At 45.0% G+C, this 18,961-nt stretch overlaps 1 protein-coding gene across 1 annotated transcript; it reads left to right on the top strand.

Moving 5' to 3' along the window:
* Positions 1-4,992: 4,992 nt before the first annotated feature.
* Positions 4,993-11,795, top strand: adora1b (adenosine A1 receptor b; the record flags this gene model as incomplete). The annotated part of the gene is made up of 2 exons (XM_080857950.1): positions 4,993-5,333; positions 10,841-11,795. 2 exons carry the CDS (start codon positions 4,993-4,995, stop codon positions 11,700-11,702), a joined length of 1,203 nt encoding a protein of 400 aa, XP_080714076.1. The 3' UTR covers positions 11,703-11,795.
* Positions 11,796-18,961: the final 7,166 nt, after the last annotated feature.

Below are 18,961 nucleotides of genomic sequence, written 5' to 3'. Positions count from 1 at the left end.
AATTGTGAACACTACAGATCACTGCCAGTTCTGGACCAGAAACCAGGCCAGATTAGGGCCAGAATAAGGGTCAGACTGAAGCCAGAGATGAGAGATTGTTTCCAGAGCCATCTCTTCTAATTGATTCTGATCTACTGTAACATGATCCTCCAGAGGAAGTTCATGTCTGACCTCTAATATCTCTGCATCAGTTTAGAGGCTGCGCTGTGCCAATGTGCCAGTGTGCCCAGTTTAGAAGCTGCGCTGTGCCAGTGTGCCCAGGGCTCGAGATGTGGGAGTATGAAGGGTGTGTGTGTGTGTGACTGTGACTGTGTCTGTGTCTGTGTCTGTGTCTGTGTCTGTGTCTGTGTCTGTGTCTGTGTCTGTGACTGAGTGTCTGTGTGTGTGTGTGTGTGTGTGTGTGTGTGTGTGTGTGTGTGTGTGTGTGTGTGTGTGTGTGTGTGTGTGTGTGTGTGTGTGTGTGTGTGTGTGTGTGTGTGTGTGTGTGTGTGTGTGTGTGTGTGTGTGTCTGTGTGTGTCTGTGTCTGTGTCTGTGTCTATGACTGTGACTGTGACTGTGACTGTGACTGTGTCTGTGTCTGTGTCTGTGTCTGTGTCTGTGTCTGTGTCTGTGTCTATGACTGTGACTGAGTGTCTGTGTCTGTGTCTGTGTCTGTGTCTGTGTCTGTGACTGAGTGTCTGTGTCTGTGTCTGTGTCTGTGACTGAGTGTCTGTGTGTGTGTGTGTGTGTGTGTGTGTGTGTGTGTGTGTGTGTGTGTGTGTGTGTGTGTGTGAGATAATTCCTCTGGGCAGCGTGTGCTTTGTAGTATGCATTTCTCTAGGCTGTAATGTGAACTACTAATGAACTCTCTGGTTTCACCCTTGGACTTTTAATAAGAGTCTATTAAACCTCTGGAACTATGTGGCTAAAGGATGCAAGATCAAAGCCAAGATGACAAGATGCAATCTACACAAGCCAGTGCTGGGGAGACATCTCTCTGCTTATACAGCCCTTTCCCCTTCAGTGTGTGTCTGTGTGTGTGTGTGTGTGTGTGTGTGTGTGTGTGTGTGTGTGTGTGTGTGTGTGTGTGTGTGTGTGTGTGTGTGTGTGTGTGTGTGTGTGTGTGTGTGTGTGAGTGTGTGTGTGCATGTGTGTGTGTGTGTGTGTGTGATCTCTCAGCTTATACGGCCCTTTCTCTTCATACTCGCTAATCAAGGAAGCCATTCATCACTTAATGCAACAGCCATCCAGCAGCTGGGACTGAGATGCCCTGCATGGGATCATACTCACCCGCTTCTCCCCTTCGTCCCCTGGCCTTTCTGCTGGGGATTTACCGCTCTGTCTTGGATGTGTGGATGACTGCCAGGGACTAATAGGTAGAACACTTCATCTTCGTCTTCCTCTCTTTACCAGTGCGAGCGTCAGTGTCACTGGGTAAACATGGCCATCTGTTGCTGACGGGCCACCATGCCGAGGGCTCCCAAGCCGCAACACGCAACACGTGGAAAGAAGACCACCGGGAGAAAACAGACGGAACGTGACGGTGGTTTCGGTTTTCAGCACCATTAGACAGGGCACATGTTATGAACACAGCATGTGCCCAATCTTTGTACACCATCTTGATGAGATCATTAGAACAGAAAGCTGATTGCAATCAGAGGTTGTCATTTTGAAGGGTGCAGGGGTTTGAAAACAAACTGGACATTTCTCTAGTCTCTCTATTGTTATTCAGAAATGTTTGCAATGCAAAATTCAGCTTCAAAATGTCCTTGGTTGTACATAGTCAGTACTGTTGGAATAGCTATAGGTTGACCTATGCCAGTATGTATCTCATTGGTATTGTTTGATTCCCGGAATTCAAGCATCTGATTGGTATTATCCTTCTGCTGAGGGCTGCAACAGCAACAGTGAGGATTGGCCTGAGCCATAGATCTGTCCCAGACCTTTCGACTATTCATCTGACTGTGCAGCCCATCCAGGCGGGTTATAAATCAGCATTTTATATGTGTTGTGTCATGTATACGGCAGACTCACGTCACGCATGAGCAGGGAACTGTAAAAACATCACACGAGTGCCGGACCTGCCATTTCTGCTGCTGTCATCTGTTTGTGTATGGATGTGGCGGAGACTCTTCGAACTCCATGCGGGGCAAGCGTATTTTCGTCAAACTTAAAACTTCATCTGGTGCTCAAGCAGAGCTGAGTAAGCTCTTCTTTAACTGTTGTTGTGTTCTTATTGACAGATGTGCAGTGGAGCCGATGAGCTCTGACTACAGGGACTCATGGAGAGGGAGACGAGGGACCTGTGTGTCTATAGGGAAGTGTGTGTGTGTGTGTGTGTGTGTGTGTGTGTGTGTGTGTGTGTGTGTGTGTGTGTGTGTGTGTTTGTGTGAGTGGAAGAGAGCATGCATGTGTGTGTGTGTGTGTGTGTGTGTGTGTGTGTCTGTGTGTGTGTGTGTGTGTGTGGTGTGTGCTCAGGGGTCCCTATGGGACTGTGTGTGTGTGTGTGTGTGTGTGTGTGTGTCTGTGTGCTCAGGGGCCTATGGGACTAACTGGAGGATCGAACCCTGATTAACCTGAGAGATTTGTGCTTGTGCATTGAGGAGTTTGAAAGCTTTTGTGCCAACATTCCAAATTGTTCGATTCAAACCGTAATTCCAGCGTCCACGTATGTTCGTCGACAACGACCCCCTTAGAACATTTGAGAACATTTGCTATTCTGAGCGCATCTGCACACCCCTGGCCCAAAACCCACTCACACTGGGCTCAGAACCCACTTACACTGGGCTCAGAACCCACTCACCCCTGGCCCAAAACCCACTCACCCCTGGCTCAGAACACACTCACACTGGGCTCAGAACACACTCACACTAGGCTCAGAACCCATTCACACTGGGCTCAGAACCCACTCACCCCTGGCCCAAAACCCACTCACACTGGGCTCAGAACCCACTCACACTAGGCTCAGAACCCATTCACACTGGGCTCAGAACCCACTCACACTGGGCTCAGAACCCACTCACACTAGGCTCAGAACCCATTCACACTGGGCTCAGAACCCACTCACCCCTGGCCCAGAACACACTCACACTAGGCTCAGAACCCATTCACACTGGGCCCCGAGTCCAAAAGCCACTCTCTTTCTCTCGCTCGCTCTGGCGAGGCTCTCTATTTGGGCCTCCTGTATGTCCAAATCAAGCCACGGGGTCAATGAGGAAGCCAAACCCACCAAGGCCATAGCTCACAGGCCCTCAGGAGGGGGTCAAATCAAACCTCACTCATATTAAGTGTCTTTAGGCTACTGTGCACTCTATAATGAATTGATATCACGATGCACTTTCAGAAATTCTACATGCTGTTGCTAGGTGTAGCCTGCTTTGGATTATGTGCTTTTCGCAGTCTACTTTGGGTTAGGTTTGGGATTAGAGTTAATAGCCCAACATGTAATAATATGAATTCATATGTGAAGTGCATAGTGCTATTTATGATATGGCAGCCTTAGATCTTATATGGCATATATTTACTGTAATAAAGTAAAAGTCAAAGTCAAAGTAGCTTTATTGTCAATAACTTAATATGTCAAGACATACAAAGGAATGGATAGGACGTTTCCCACTCTCCCACGGTGTAACATATAAAGGTGCACAGGCACAACAGATAAGACAAGACATTTCCTAAAACTTAGTAAACATAAATATTTATAAATAAAGTAATTTGATATAAACTGGGACCAGCAACCCTAAAAGACTGGGCTGGTTGAAATTGTGTTTTTTTTGTAATCTCACACCCATCGCTGAGAAAGACCCCTACATGGGTTTCCTGCATGGACAGAAAAATTGTGATTTAATTTTTTATATCATGAGAGATCAAAGCAATTAACACATTTTTCCAATGTATTGCTCCTGATGAAGATTGCTTTTATTTAAGCTATCAAAAAATAATTTTCTTCCATAACGAATTGCTTTGTTAGTTTGTATACATGTGCATTTCAATTTGTTCTTGTCTTTTTTTATAGCCCTATCATATGCCTGAGTGAATATTTGGCCCACTGCAAGCTACCGTAGACATCCTACAACCTAACACGCACGTCATGCGACTAATAACTCCTAATGTGGGAAGAGTTATTGCACAATAAATAGCTGGTGTGCCTGAACACAACAATCCATGTATTGCAAACAGCCGCAATGGAAAAACCTGCTCAAAATGCGTATTGTAATTGAGACCGTCGTAGTGTACTCTCCAAGTGATTCACTTCGGCCGTGTTTGGGACAGTCGGAGCTGTATCTCCCTCGCTCTAGGCGTTTTACACGCGAAGACCAACTCCCTTTCACTGGAATTGGTGGTTTGAGGGGATTCTTATCACTACACCATTATCTGAAATTATAGTAAACATAGGATATCCTCTCGGGCTATCATATACAAAACTGTTACAAGGAAGAGCAAGGACTGGATGAAAACAAACGCGCTTCGCTATTTTGAGAGCTATTTTGGGTCACCGCATTGCTTTTGCTCAGAAGACAGCCGCGGAACAGAAACGGAACGGCAGCCCGTAACGTTGGAACCGCTGTGCATTGGACACCACGTTCGGCGCTTTAATGGGCACTTTTGTCTATCTTTTCCGTGGCGTAGAGTTTTGCCAAGACATTACCAAGCGAGTAACAACAAAGGAAGATGTCATTTTCTAATGTGTGGGAATAGACATGGAAGAGGAACTGCTTCAAGCGCAGGTGGATAGAGAGGTGCTACATTGTCTCACGCGAAGCTAACAAAGAAAAGACGGGCAATATCAAGAAGCTACAGTAAAATATTAAAGTATAAGTATTGTTTTTTAACAGCATGTGAAACTTCCCGAATTAACTGGACTTGAATTTCAGCAATATTGTAATGCTTGTCAATTCAACATTTTATTGATATATGGTTCGGTGGGTTATTTTTATTCCCCTCTGTGCTAAAACTGTTTTGTAATTTTAAAAGCATTTTTCTTTTGAGTTTGATTTCCATCGACCGTAAACATGCCCGGAGCTCTCTCCTCCTCCCAAGCCCTGTACATCGGAATGGAGGTGGTGATTGCCATGTCTTCTGTCATCGGAAACGTGATGGTGGTATGGGCTGTAAAAATTAACAAGTCGTTAAGAGACACCACGTTCTGTTTCATCGTCTCGCTAGCCCTGGCTGACATTGCGGTGGGGGCTTTGGTCATCCCGCTGGCCATAACCATCAGCATCGGACTCCAAACTCACTTCTACAGCTGCCTCATGGTAGCGTGCACGGTGCTAGTCCTGACGCAAAGTTCCATCCTCGCCCTCCTGGCTATCGCGATTGACCGCTATTTAAGAGTGAAGATCCCGACCAGGTAACGATAACTTCACTGCCCAGCTTTGTTAACGATTAGGGTGCATTAATTGTTTAATGTTGCTTGCAGTAAACAGCCAAGATAACACACATCTTAAACATAACATATCCAGTGACGGAGATACAAATTTCCAAACGTCATGAAAATGGTGGTTTAATGACCACTACTCGGTGTGTAATAGCACGCAACGTGTTGTTTGACTTTAAGCCAGGGTTGGTATTCGCTGACTGAAGCTGCTCTGTCGGGCGTGAAGTGTAGTTCATGAGGACGCAGATGCCAGAGCTTAGATGTGCCAGTGACCTGCATCTGGACCAGAGGATCACATTCAATGTTGTTTTTGATGTGTTGTTGTTGTTGTTGTTGTTGTTTTTGTTTTCTAAACCAGTCCTTCAAATTTGGAATTAATTTGCATATGGTTTGGGTCATGCTTATTAAGTCATGCTTGTCTTCCATGGAATGGAGCGACCACGATGACAAGATAGAATAATGACGGAACAATGTTCTCTTAACTTAATTTCCTCTTGTAGTGTTTTTCCGTGGTTTGCCTTATGGGTGTCTGGGTTACAAATGGACACACATTGAACACTGAGTGGAAATGGCCATTTCCTTTTGGTAAATACCATAATGAAGACCAAATACACTGAAACTGGGAAATGGCCAATACTCAGATGTTTGTTTTCCAGTTTTCCTGCCCACTCCAGTGATTCCCATGTTCACCCAGAGGATTAGGTAGGGTGCAGTAGCAGTCCAAAAGGGCCACTGTCTGGTACAGAACAGAGCTAGTTAGGCAGAGCTATATCCGGTTCAAAGTTGGGCCTCACTGCCAGCTGGTAAAGACGTTTGGCGTTTGGCCTTGCTGAATCACAGCCGCTTCAAATCAACATCTGAGGCTGAGGCAGGTATAAATCCTCAGGCATTGCTATTCAGTGATGTGGCGCATCAGAAGACGAGCCCTTTGCCCCACACACCCAGCGAGGACCTGGGGTCAAATCCCCCATCACTCTCACCATAAGGGCCTCTCACAGGATGCTGGTACTGATGGGTGACTACGAGTGAAAGTGACAGTTACAGTTACAGTGGAGAGCCATGACACGTATGTAAGTGCAGACGACAGTTACAGTTACCATGGTGAGCCATGACATGTATGTAAGTGCAAACGACGGTTACAGTTACCGTGGTGAGCCGTGACACGTATGTAAGTGCAGACAGTGTGTCTGCGTGTAAGTGGAGCTGGGGGAGTCTCAGCAGGCAGGAAGTAGAGGCATGTACCCATAAACCAGGCTATTGTCTTACAGTGTATCAATTCTCAAGGTCGCCGCAAAACAAAGCCCAGATACAGGCACAACGACCTCAATCAGAACGGACGTCTTTTGTATGCAGTGGAGAACATTTCGCTTCTGTCAGGGCTGTAAATTCAATACATCACCACTACATATTGAGTGCCATAGATTACAGAAGCAGTCAATAGTGTCTATGGGACAGGGAATGGAGTCCTATTTATTGAAGGACAGAGGTGGCGTATCTGACAGTTAAACCAACCTCCAATTTCCATTTATGAAGGCAATATGTCTGGACAGTCCTTGGTGTGTTTGTGTGCGCGTGCGCGCGTGTGTGTGTGTGTGTGTGTGTGCGTGCGTGCGTGCGTGCGTGTGTGCGTGCGTGCGTGCGTGCGTGCGTGCCTGCGTGCGTGTGTGTGTGACCAAGGTAAATGCATGTGAGCGAAGAAGCCTCATGGGAGAGTATGCTGGCTGTTTATAGAGCATGAATTCTATACCATGCGTGCCAACTGTCTTTCAAACTTGGCTGACAGTATAGTGCTCCAACCTGATTGGATGGCTGTGTTGTCTCTGGTGCATTGGGAGGGGATGGGGGGGCATCATGAAAATCATGTTCAACGGCTGAACACGGGATCTGATGTAATCTTTAACCCCATGACCCAAAAAAACCTGGCCAGCTCAGGCATGAAAGAGTCATCCATTTTTAATTGACGGAATGAGAGAGTGTGGGGGTTGCAGCTCCATTAATTTTTTTTACCACAAGAGGATGTCTCATTTGTGGTGTGCTTTCTCAGCTGTGAAAGTTGACGCAACCTTAATTGCAAAACACATGCTTGACAATAGCGAAACAGATAACTGGTTGAGTGACAGATCAAAGACAAAGATAGGTGTGAGGACTAGCGTAGCGACATCGTGAGTTAGCCTCACACAGAAAACACCGGTACATTTGTGCAAGGGGATGGAAAGACAGAGAGAGATCTCACTGTGTCAGGATTACGCCCGTGTGTCTGTTAGATTAAAAGGTTGTGTCAGAGATAAGTGTCCATGTTTCAACACAGGGCTCACAAAGGCCAGACAATGAGATTGTGGAAGAGAGAGGGCCGTGCTGTGTGCGTAAAATCAATTCTATGGCGTGGCAGAGAGAGGAGAGTCTAGTCTCGCAGCTACTGATGCGAATATGAAACCTAATTGACTGGGGAACAGGGCAATTCAAAAGCATCCTTCTACAGATACCTCCATTACGACCTGGACGAGACAGATGGGACCACAGTAACTAGCTTTTTGAAGGATGACTGTCCAATAACACGTATGGTCAAAGGTCCCTAATCAGCAAAAGCATTCATTGTTGATTTAATTACAAGGGTGGGAGAATTAGAAGACGGAAGAATTAGAAGACAGATTCTTCACGTTATGGACAATCATCATTGTATTATAAAAAGTAGTGCGATTTAAAGTCTTTCCCCAGGCACTGTAATGAGATCATGTAGCACTGAGCGTGTCATGTCTTAAACCTCTCCGACACAAGCTACTAAAGATAAAAAGGCTGTAAGTGTGCGTGTTATACAGTTCGGCACAATGAAGGTTTTCCCATATCCCAGAGAGGTTTTCCCATATCTTTAAGAGGTTTTCCCATATCCCAGAGATGCTGAGTGTTTGGGTTATTCAGTTGGCACAATGAAGGATCCCAGAGAGGCTGAGTGTTTGGGTTACTCAATTAGGCACCATTAAGGTTTTCCCATATCCCAGAGAGGTTTTCCCATATCCTAGAGAGGTTTTCCCATATCCCAGAGAGGTTTTCCCATATCCTAGAGAGGTTTTCCCGTATCCCAGAGAGGTTATCCGATATCACAGAGAGGTTTTCCCATATCCCAGAGAGGTTTTCCCATATCCCAGAGAGCCTGATTGCCCCCTCTTCTCACATCAGTCATTGATGCCAGTGCTGTGCAAACAGCTGAAAGACATAGTAGCATTAGCCTGATCTGATGGACTAATATGTCACCCCAGCAGCTGGAAATCTACAATAGGTTGAATAAACAAATCCCTTGTATATAAATATAAATATATACAGTATATATATATATATATATATATATATATATATATATAGAGAGAGAGAGAGAGAGAGAGAGAGAGAGAGAGAGAGAGAGAGAGAGAGAGAGAGCTATACATAAGTAATGCAATAAAATAAAATGATTGCAAGAAATAAATCTGAATTATACTGTGTTTGGTCATGATGTGATGAACATGGTTGTGACTGAGGCACGATGTGTATGTTTGCTTTTGAGAAAGTGGGTTCCACCCAGCCGATCTGACTACTCTCTCGGGAGCAGCATCAGTGGATTTTCAGCGTCAGCAATTCAGATTTCATCTCCATAACAATTATGAGAGTTTAGCCAATGCAAGGTGTGAGAAATCAATGTGTTCCTAGAATAGAACACTGCGAGTAGGCACCGCGTAGCGCCAGCACCTCACCCTCGTATGCCCGGAACGTTTTGATTCAATCCTGTTCACCGCAACGCAGTTTTTGTGGAACCAATATATTGTATGAAATCAATTTGTGGTGATGAAAATTGAGTTTTATTAGATTCTGCACATTTGAAGTGTGGTTTGGTAGACGGTTCAGAACATAAACATGCTGGTCATTTTCTTTTAATATAGTTTTAAACAGTCTATACTGTATGTCTATGGTATCTATTGAGCGGAGAGGATATGGCAGAGAGACGTTATTTGGAAGAGGGTTCATTACAGTAGATCAGTGACATCTCATTAGGTTTGTTCTCATCTCGAGGTGAGCATAATCTTATAGGCAATAATAACCTCCACTTATATCGAAAACTACTTTTATGCATGCATACAGATAAGTATTTTAAGCAAGCAAACAGCACGTGGAGATATGACACTTAACAATATCTGCATACCCTAAATGCAGGTTAGGAGTTTAATCTCTGAACCAGATGTACTGTATTTCTGCATACTTATTTGCAGGTAAGCAGTTTAAGCTCAGAACCAGGAGTACTGTATTTATGCATACTTTAAATGCAGGTGAGGAGTTTAAGCTCTGAACCAGATGTACTGTATTTCTGCATACTTAAATAAGGAGTTTAAGCTCTGAACCCGATGTACCTTATCTCTGCATACTTAACTAAGGAGTTTAATCTCTGAATCAGATGTACTGTATTTCTGCATACTTTAAATGCAGGTTAGCAGTCTAAGCTCTGAACCAGGAGTACTGTATTTCTGCTGAAAAGAGAGCCTGTACATGCCCCTGGCCAGGGTGCTGAAACGCCTCGCCGCAGCTCTGCAAAGATCTCCTGTGTGTGTGCAGGGATCATGCAGCCGCTGTGTGCAAACACACACACACACAGACACACACACACAGACACACACACACAGACACACACACACACACACACACACACACACTGAGGATCATGCAGCCGCTGTGTGCAAACACCCCCATTGACTCCCCACTGGGGAGGAGGAGATGGTGGGGGTGGGGGGCGAGACTGAGCACTGATGCACAAAGCTGTGGTGGATCAGCCCTGCTGGGAGTAAACGCAGAATGGGCGATTCCTATTGGAGGCTCGCTGAATCAACCACCCCCTCACTCCAGGCAGCGAATCAAACTTCATCAAGTGTCCTAGTGTAGAAGGCTGTTTTTGTAGCATATCTGGATGAAAATCGTTGAAACAAACAGAAAATAAATAGAAAATAATAGAAAATATTAAACAATATGAAAAAATATAGTACAATTCAGTGGCATAATTCTAGCCAAATTCTATTCTATTGTTAGTCTGTGAGTATAGTTATGGTTAACCACAGTCAGGGCCACGATTCACCACAGGCCTTTCAATAGGTTAGACAGCCATGGGGGTCAGGGGTCCCAGCCACAAGCAATGATTAGTAATATGTTTACATATTCACAACATGGACAAAAATGTCAATATGCAATAATATAATATTTTCAATGCCATTATATTCTAACAACACATTTTGACACACATTAATCTAATCCCTTTACTGCCCTCCGGGCACATTCAAGAGAACGAGATATGTTAGTTAGCAGTTAGTTTAGACAGGAAATTCAAAATGAAAACATGCTTGAAAAAGCTAAGGGTGGGTGTGTGTTTAAAATAAAAACATGGTAGAAAAGGCTACAGGTGTGTGTGTGTTCAAAATTAAACATGTTTGAAAAGGCTAAGGGTGTGTGTGTGTGTCCTTTCCTTGCAGCTACAAGCGGGTGGTGACGACCCGGCGCGCCGGCGTGGCGGTGGTGGTGTGCTGGACGGTGGCCTTCCTGGTGGGCCTGACGCCCATGCTGGGCTGGAACAACCTGCACAACCTGCGTCACCGCAGCAACGGTTCCCTTAGCGACGACCTCATCATCACCTGCCAGTTCGAGAACGTCATCAGCATGGAGTACATGGTCTACTTCAACTTCTTCGGCTGGGTGCTGCCGCCGCTGGTCCTGATGCTGGTCATCTACACGGAGATCTTCTGCATGATCCACAAGCATCTCAACAAGAAGGCCACGACGACCACCCACAACGACCCGCACAAGTACTACGACAAGGAGCTTAAGCTGGCCAAGTCCCTGGCGCTGGTCCTCTTCCTCTTCGCCGTCAGCTGGCTGCCGCTGCACATCGTGAACTGCGTCACGCTCTTCTGCCCCGAGTGCCACAAGCCCATGTTCCTCATCTACATCGCCATCCTGCTGACGCACGGCAACTCCGCCGTCAACCCCATCGTCTACGCCTTCCGCATCAAGAAGTTCCGCACCGCCTTCCTCAAAATCTGGAAGCAGTACTTCTGCTGCAAGGAGGTTCCGCCACTGGAGACTCAGCACAGTGAGAGGCTGAACAACCATAACACCCCTCCGATGGCTCCACCGGCACAGCCAGCGACACAGCCTGACCCTAAACAGCCCGACCAGACACAGCCCGACCCGACCCAGCCTGACCCTAAACAGCCCAACCAGACACGGCCCTCCCTGACACAGCCTGACCCGACACAGCCCGACCAGACACAGCCTGACCCGCCGCCTCAGACCAGTCCGGCGCCAGGACAGCCTCTGGAACATAACAATGTCTGATCCGGTATCAAAGCCTCTAGTCAGACGGACAACTGTGAGTCAGTGCCATGAATATAAACACACACACACACACACACACACACACACACACTCACACACTCACTCGCGCACACATGCACATACAAACAGTCACATATACACTCACATTCAGTCACACACTTACACACTCACAAACACACACACACACAATCATATACACACATGAAGACGCACACACAGAGGTTTGAATTCTTTTGAATGTAAATTGGTCGTCCTCAAAATGCTGCTGACTGCACTTTGTCGGTTTTTTAAGACTTCGGTTCTCCTATCAGGGTTTGATCATGGAGGCGGAGTTCTGGGAGCGCAACACTGGAATGTGGACTATTACCTGGCAGCTGATTCCAGAACAGTCTGCTAAGCAGCTGAGCACTTCTCTAATGGGGAACTTTCACTGGATATCCTTGACAAAGATCGACACTATACGTAGGATTTAAAAAAAAAAAAAAAATGTATTACATAACAGGACCATTGAAGTAATAACTCTGGTTCAAGACTGAGGAGGTGTGACGGACTCTGAGATTAAAAAAGGAAGAAACTGGAATTTTGATGCCAAAGTGTGCAATATCCCAGTGATCCTTACTGTCCAAAAACGTCCTTGTCTCTGAAGAGAATATCCAATCATGCTGAACAAAAAGATGTTTTAAAAAACTGTGATATCACTCCGAGAAATGTGAATGTAAACATGTGACATTTTGTAAAATACAAAGAAACGAAGAGGAAGAAAAAGCGGCTGTCGTGTAATGCCCCGCGACGAAGAGGAAAAGCAGCGGTCCATCGTTAATGCCCCGAGACGGAGAGGAATGGCTGGGCTGGATGATAAGGACAAGGAGGTGTCACTGCTGACACAAAGAGTTTTTTAATCCCTCCATTGGATTTCTCAGCCCTATGCGGTTTCTTAGCCAGTTTACACTGATCCATTATGGAAGAGATGGCACAGGATGTTTGTGTGTGTGTGTGTGCAGTTTGTGCTTTGTGTGCAAGTGTGCGCATGTGTTCCTTTGTGTGGTTTGAGTTTTGTGTGTGTGTGTGTGTGTGTGTGTGTGTGTGTGGTGTATGTATAGGTGCATGTGTGTTTACAAAGAAGAAGGAGATATCATTGTGGTTGCAAATCGAGAGTTAAAAAGCGGAGAAAACCGAGCGAATGAACTATGAGACTGAAAGCTAGGAGAAGTATTTTAGCCCCACCTATCCGTCTCCAGTGACGGGACACAAGTGTTGGTGTGGAAGTGTTTGGTTAAGTCCACTGCTTTTTACTTTACTGCAGTGTAAATAGAGATGTATGTGATGTGAGCTGTTGGTTTGAAAGAGGGAGGCTTTCCCAAGGTTCAACAGTATTAATCTGGACTGCAACCAAGTCTATAGAAAAAGTCTGTACAAAATGATATGATATCTAATACCATACGTGCACAGCTTTTTCATTTGTAATGCAGTATAATATCACACTGATCTTTTTTCCAGTAAAAAGTAAACTATCTCATTGATTTTCTTCTTGCATCTACGTCCACAGTTGTAATAGATTCACTCTTTTGGAGATGGAATGAATGGTGACTTGCATCGTAGTTTATCGATTCAAATACAATACAAAAAAAATGGCTGCCAGTCTCTGTGAAGCTCAGTGCTGCAGCTCTTGTGACACAGTTTGTCCTGACTTGTCTTTTGTCCATCCATCTGTATTATTAATAATAACAGGCTAGTGTGTAATTCTCAGATGTGTTCTTATTATTAATAACAGTCTAGTGTGTAACTCTCAGAAGTGTTATTATTATTAATAACAGTCTAGTGTGTAACTCTCAGATGTGTTATTATGAATAACATTCTAGTGTGTAACTCTTAGATGCGTTATTATTAATAACAGTCTCGTGTGTAACTCACAGATGTGTTATTATTATGAATAACAGTCTAGTGTGTAACTCTCAGAAGTGTTATTATTATTAATAACAGTCTAGTGTGTAACTCACAGATGCGTTATTATTATGAATAACAGTCTAGTGTGTAACTCTCAGAAGTGTTATTATTATTAATAACAGTCTAGCGTGTAACTCACAGATGGCTGTGTAACATATCTCCGAGGACACCAGTGGAATGTCAAAGAGGAAGTCTCCTTGAGCCACAGACATAATACACATACATAATATTGTAATGGTAAGATGTAGTCCATCAATGCAATTAAATCACTGCACTGCCAAGCCTGAGGCAGATACAAGATTCCATACGCACACTCCATGCATTTAGATAAGGTATTTGAAAAAAACCAATGACGACTGTGGAGACACAATCACTCTGTGCATCTTGCTTTCCTCTGAGTCTGTGTGAATGGGAACTATGGGCTGATTATTCATGTCAGTCTCTACGTTCATTCGGTGCAGGATGGTAAAAGATGACGCACCGATGAAAGCACAAAGAAGATCTCATAAAGTTACGACTAACCTTTGTCTATGTCTGGCTGTTGTCGTCTTGAAGACAGTTATACAGGGCAGGGAACTCTTTCCACAGGTGCTCAGGAGAGTTAGATCCTGATTGTTTTCTCACTGGTTCCAGAATTATCCTCTCCTCTTCAGGTTGACCCTTGACCCTCTAAAAACACACACTTCAGAACAAAAATCCCCCTCTCTGATAACACGATCAAACGTCGCATTGATGATATGTCGGAGAACATGGAATCTGTACTGAGTGAGAAACTACGGCAAAGGGGGTAATTTGCGCTTCAAATAGACAAGTCCACTGATGCTAGTGGCCTTTGCCAGCTGATCGCTAACGTGAGATATATGGATGAGGACAAATTTACAGAGAACTTTATTTTGCAAAGAACTGGACAACCATGCAAAACTTAATGGGACACATGTGCCCGTCTTTGACTACAGAGTTTGTTAATGTAAGGAGGGATTGTGGACAGTGCAACACCTGAGGCAAAGGCTGTCAGTTGAACAGGACCTCCGTGTTGCACTGTCCACAATCCCTCCTACACCTGAGGCAAAGGCTGTCAGTTGAACAGGACCTCTGTGTTTCACTGTCAACAATCCCTCATCGCATTAACAAACTCTGCAGTCAGAGACAGGCACATGTGTCCCATTAAGTTGATAAGTTGATAAGTTGTCTGTGGAGACGAGAATAACTATATTTTTGTGAACTTTATATCGAAGGTTTGTTCCTGCCAGCTAATTTCTCGATTATTACCAATACGTATTTTGGCTGTGATATAGTTGTGAGAGGGTCAGACTTTGTCTGTTCATATTCTGTTCACTATTTATTCAAAAGTTCTATTAAATGAGTTGAATTAAAAGAGAGTGGTTCATTTGAATATAACAATAATGAGATAAACCTCACCTTCTCAATGTAATGCCTTTAATAAAAGCAGTTATAGCCTATTCAACATATCAATCAAATGGCATAAAGTACAAATATGACATAAAAAATAGGGGTGCCGTGGATGGAGAGAGCTATGTTTAGAGGTGCCGTGAGCTAGAAAAGTTTGGGAACCACTGACCTAGCCTGAGAGTCCTGTGTATGCGATCCGGTTTGAGATATAGAGACAGAGACCATGAGCAGTCCTCTGGCAGGAGTACCAGTGGAGGCCAGGGAATGATTTCCTGTCTGTCTGCATTGACGAGGCCATCTCTCTGAGTACACAGCTGGCACTGGGACCAGGAAGTGCTAAATCATGAAAAAGTAAATGTTGGCATGCGTGTGGACACCCTGAGAGCCCATCACCTTTGTCAACCCAGATGGTGGTTCTGACACTGTGCTATGTGGTTCTTCCACTGTTCTGGCCCCTGATGTGGTTCTATCACTGAGCTGGCCCTGATGTGGTTCTTCCACTGTTCTGGCCCCTGATGTGGTTCTACCACTGATGTGGTTCTTCCACTGTTCTGGTCCTGATGTGGTTCTACCACTGATGTGGTTCTACCACTGTTCTGGCCCTGATGTGGTTCTGCCACTGTTCTGGCCCTGATGTGGTTCTGCCACTGTTCTGGCCCTGATGTGGTTCTGCCACTGTTCTGGCCCTGATGTGGTTCTTCCACTGTTCTGGCCCTGATGTGGTTCTACCACTGAGTGGAACCCAATGTGGTTCTGTGACAGTTCCTATAGCTCAACTGGTAGAGAAAGGTGTGAACAAGACTCAGGTTGTGGTATAGGCTGAGTACCCAGAGAACACATCATAATGTACTGTACGTCTGGACTGTACTGTAAGTTGTGGTGGATAAATTATGTATAATAAATGTAAATATAATTTAAAAGTTCTAGCTTGAGGCCATGGTCATTCCCGAGTCATCGACTATCGTGGTAGAAACATTACTATGAACTGGACTGCTGAAGGCGCTTTAGGGGCAACACTGAAGACAAAACTGTGTCCAAACACTTATAACACAATACACTAAAGCACCATATACAATTCTTTAAACCCCCCCCCACACACACATATATATGCATACACACACACACGCGAGCAAACACCCATTCTTACCCATCACAGATCTGTGGGTACATCATATTAATCACCTAAGTCACTGCAGCAGGCCGAACAGATGGCTTGGTTTCTCTTTCTCTTTTTTTTTCTTTCTCTCCCTACTCACACCCACACAAACGTGCATGCAGACGCACACTCACACGCACACACGCACCCACAGGCGTACACATATGCAGACACACAAGCACGCACACATTTACATTTAGTCATTTAGCAAATGTTTGTGTCCAAAGCAGCTGTCCATGTGGCTTCATGTTATAACAGTATGTGTGCTTCTGTAACGGTAGTCAGTGGGCACAGGGCTGTGCAGTGATTAAAGCCTCCTTACCTGCACGGTAGCCACCCATGGCTGAGGTAGCCAGTGATTAAAGCCTCCTTACCTGCACGGTAGCCACCCGTGACTGAGGTAGCCAGTGAATATAGCCACCCGTAACGGAGGTAGCCAGTGAGTAAAGGCTCCTTACCTGCACGGTAGCCACCCGTGACGGAGGTAGCCAGTGAGTAAAGGCTCCTTACCTGCACAGTAGCCACCCATGACGGTGGCTGCGAACTTCAGTCTGGTGCAGGACTTTGCTTGGCCATTTACCATTTACCATTTGTCCACGCAGTGCAGCTTACACTTCCTGGGAATACAACCTGTCACCTTAGACTTTTTAACCCCTTATTTATGATTAGCAATATATAATGGCTGAGTTATATACACACCAATTCTACATTATAGTTCCAAAAGACGTATGCATATCTTAATTCACATACTTGGACACTTAAAGAGAGACTTAAAGAGAGACATGTAAACAAATGTCAGAAATGAAGTTGTCCTCGCTAGGTGCTTAGTCACACCAAATCAAAGTCAGAATGGTTCATCAGATCTTCTAAGAGCAACACTCTAATAACCCTCTTTGATATAATGTGTTTTTTTCCCACTCAGTGATTAATTCATAATAAAGATTTATAATACTGATAGTATTGAGACTAAAGCATCATTCAGTCACGTCCTGTTGACCTTGTGTCACCCAGGGGGAGTCATGACACCAGCCGTGCGTTATCAGCCAGAAGGTATGAGTCATTGGGCAATAACACAACAGGAACTCAAAGCAGCAGGAGTTTGATAACAGAGAGCAGCTCCACAGTGCTCTCTCTCTCCCTCTCTCTGACAGTGGGTCACGCTGCCTCAATGATGCCACAGAACAACCAGCTTTAATAACAACAAGCCTGCCCTATCTCTTGCGTCTGTCTTTCAACAAAACACACTCTCTATGAAGAGCGTTAAAAAAGAACAAAAAGTCTCTCAGCCTGTAGATGTTGAGATTAATGGGAGGAGGTCAATACTGTAATCTGGGAGAGGCGTGTAATGTATGGGTGTTATGTGTTAAGGTGTGAGCTATAGGCCTACTGGCTGAGCACAAAGAGCAGAGTTGTATTTCAGGGGGGAAAACGGCAGATAAGGGAGACAAAACCTGCCCATGTTGGCCATAAAGAAGGACCAATGACCTTACTTAAGGGTGGCCACTCGTCCTTGGAGAAGCACTTGAGATGACTAAACCGCAGAAATGGGATTGAATTGCTTCTCTAACCACCCGTGCTAACGCTCGCCATCCCCGCAGGCTATATAGACCCACACATGGCCAGCAATCCGGAGTGTGAAAAAATGCCATTAGTTTGACGAATCTATTATGGAAACAGCTGAGGTCAGGCTACAGAGGTTAATCTGCTCCGAGGCGTCATGTTTTTAAGGCAGTTTCGGTGGTTTACAGCGCATCATTTAAAAAGGGTTCCCGTGATGACGGCTTAGTTCAACAGGACAGAGGGAGAAACAGATAGAGAGAGAGCAAGAGTCAAAAGGCTATATAAGAGGAAAATAGCTCCTGACAGAAAGCAATCACACGGCAATCCCAGGTAAAATCCTTCATGGTAAGTGGTGTGAACAGGGCGAGGTCAAGGGTGCTCGTAATATTGTTGCTAGGGAACAGCATCACAGTATGTTCCACTCGATGTTACAGTGTCTCTGGTCTTGTGGTTTGTTGGCGCCCCCTAGTGGAAACCACTTCTGCAGCACGGAGTACATGCGTCTTCATGCATTCATTACGGGCGTTCTTTCCTTCCGTGCTCTATATGAGTTATTTCAGACACATCTGCTGACACAAACCTTATGGCGGTCAATCCCAGTCGGTATGCCTTTTTACAATTTTAGTTATACACAAAATAAGATGTTAAAGTTCTTGTACTATTGGTTGGGGACTTCCCACAGGGGCCAATCCTCTCACTGTCACAAGCAGGCACCTTCCTTCATCAGTGTTGCAGGCACCAGGGGTGCAACTGCCCAGTGTCAGGGGGGTATGCACACACACACGTTTTTTTTCTTTTCTTAAACAAATAAATAAATAAGTGTGCCAGACATCATCATGTATGGGCTTTAAATAATAAAGGTTTATTTTAAAGTATATCAGTCACTGCATGCCTACCATAATGGTAATGGTACGCTATGGTGCATACTGTATATACTGTACACACACACACACAAATATATATATATTTTTTTTTTACCATCGCTTTGGCGCTCCCATGGTGCGGCGCCTCTATGCGCCGCATACAGCGCATACCCACTTTTTGCGCCACTGCCAGGCACCTTCCTTCATCAGTGTTGCAGGCACCTTCCTGCATCAGTGTTGCCATGAAATTAGGCCTCACCTCCAGGGGGCTCAACACCAGTGGTGTCTGTCTGGCGTCCCAGACCCACCCACTCCATACACATGAT

Source organism: Sprattus sprattus (genome assembly GCF_963457725.1).
Source record: "Sprattus sprattus genome assembly, chromosome: 2".
NCBI lineage: Eukaryota > Metazoa > Chordata > Actinopteri > Clupeiformes > Clupeidae > Sprattus > Sprattus sprattus.
This window is presented reverse-complemented; position numbering and strand designations above follow the sequence as displayed.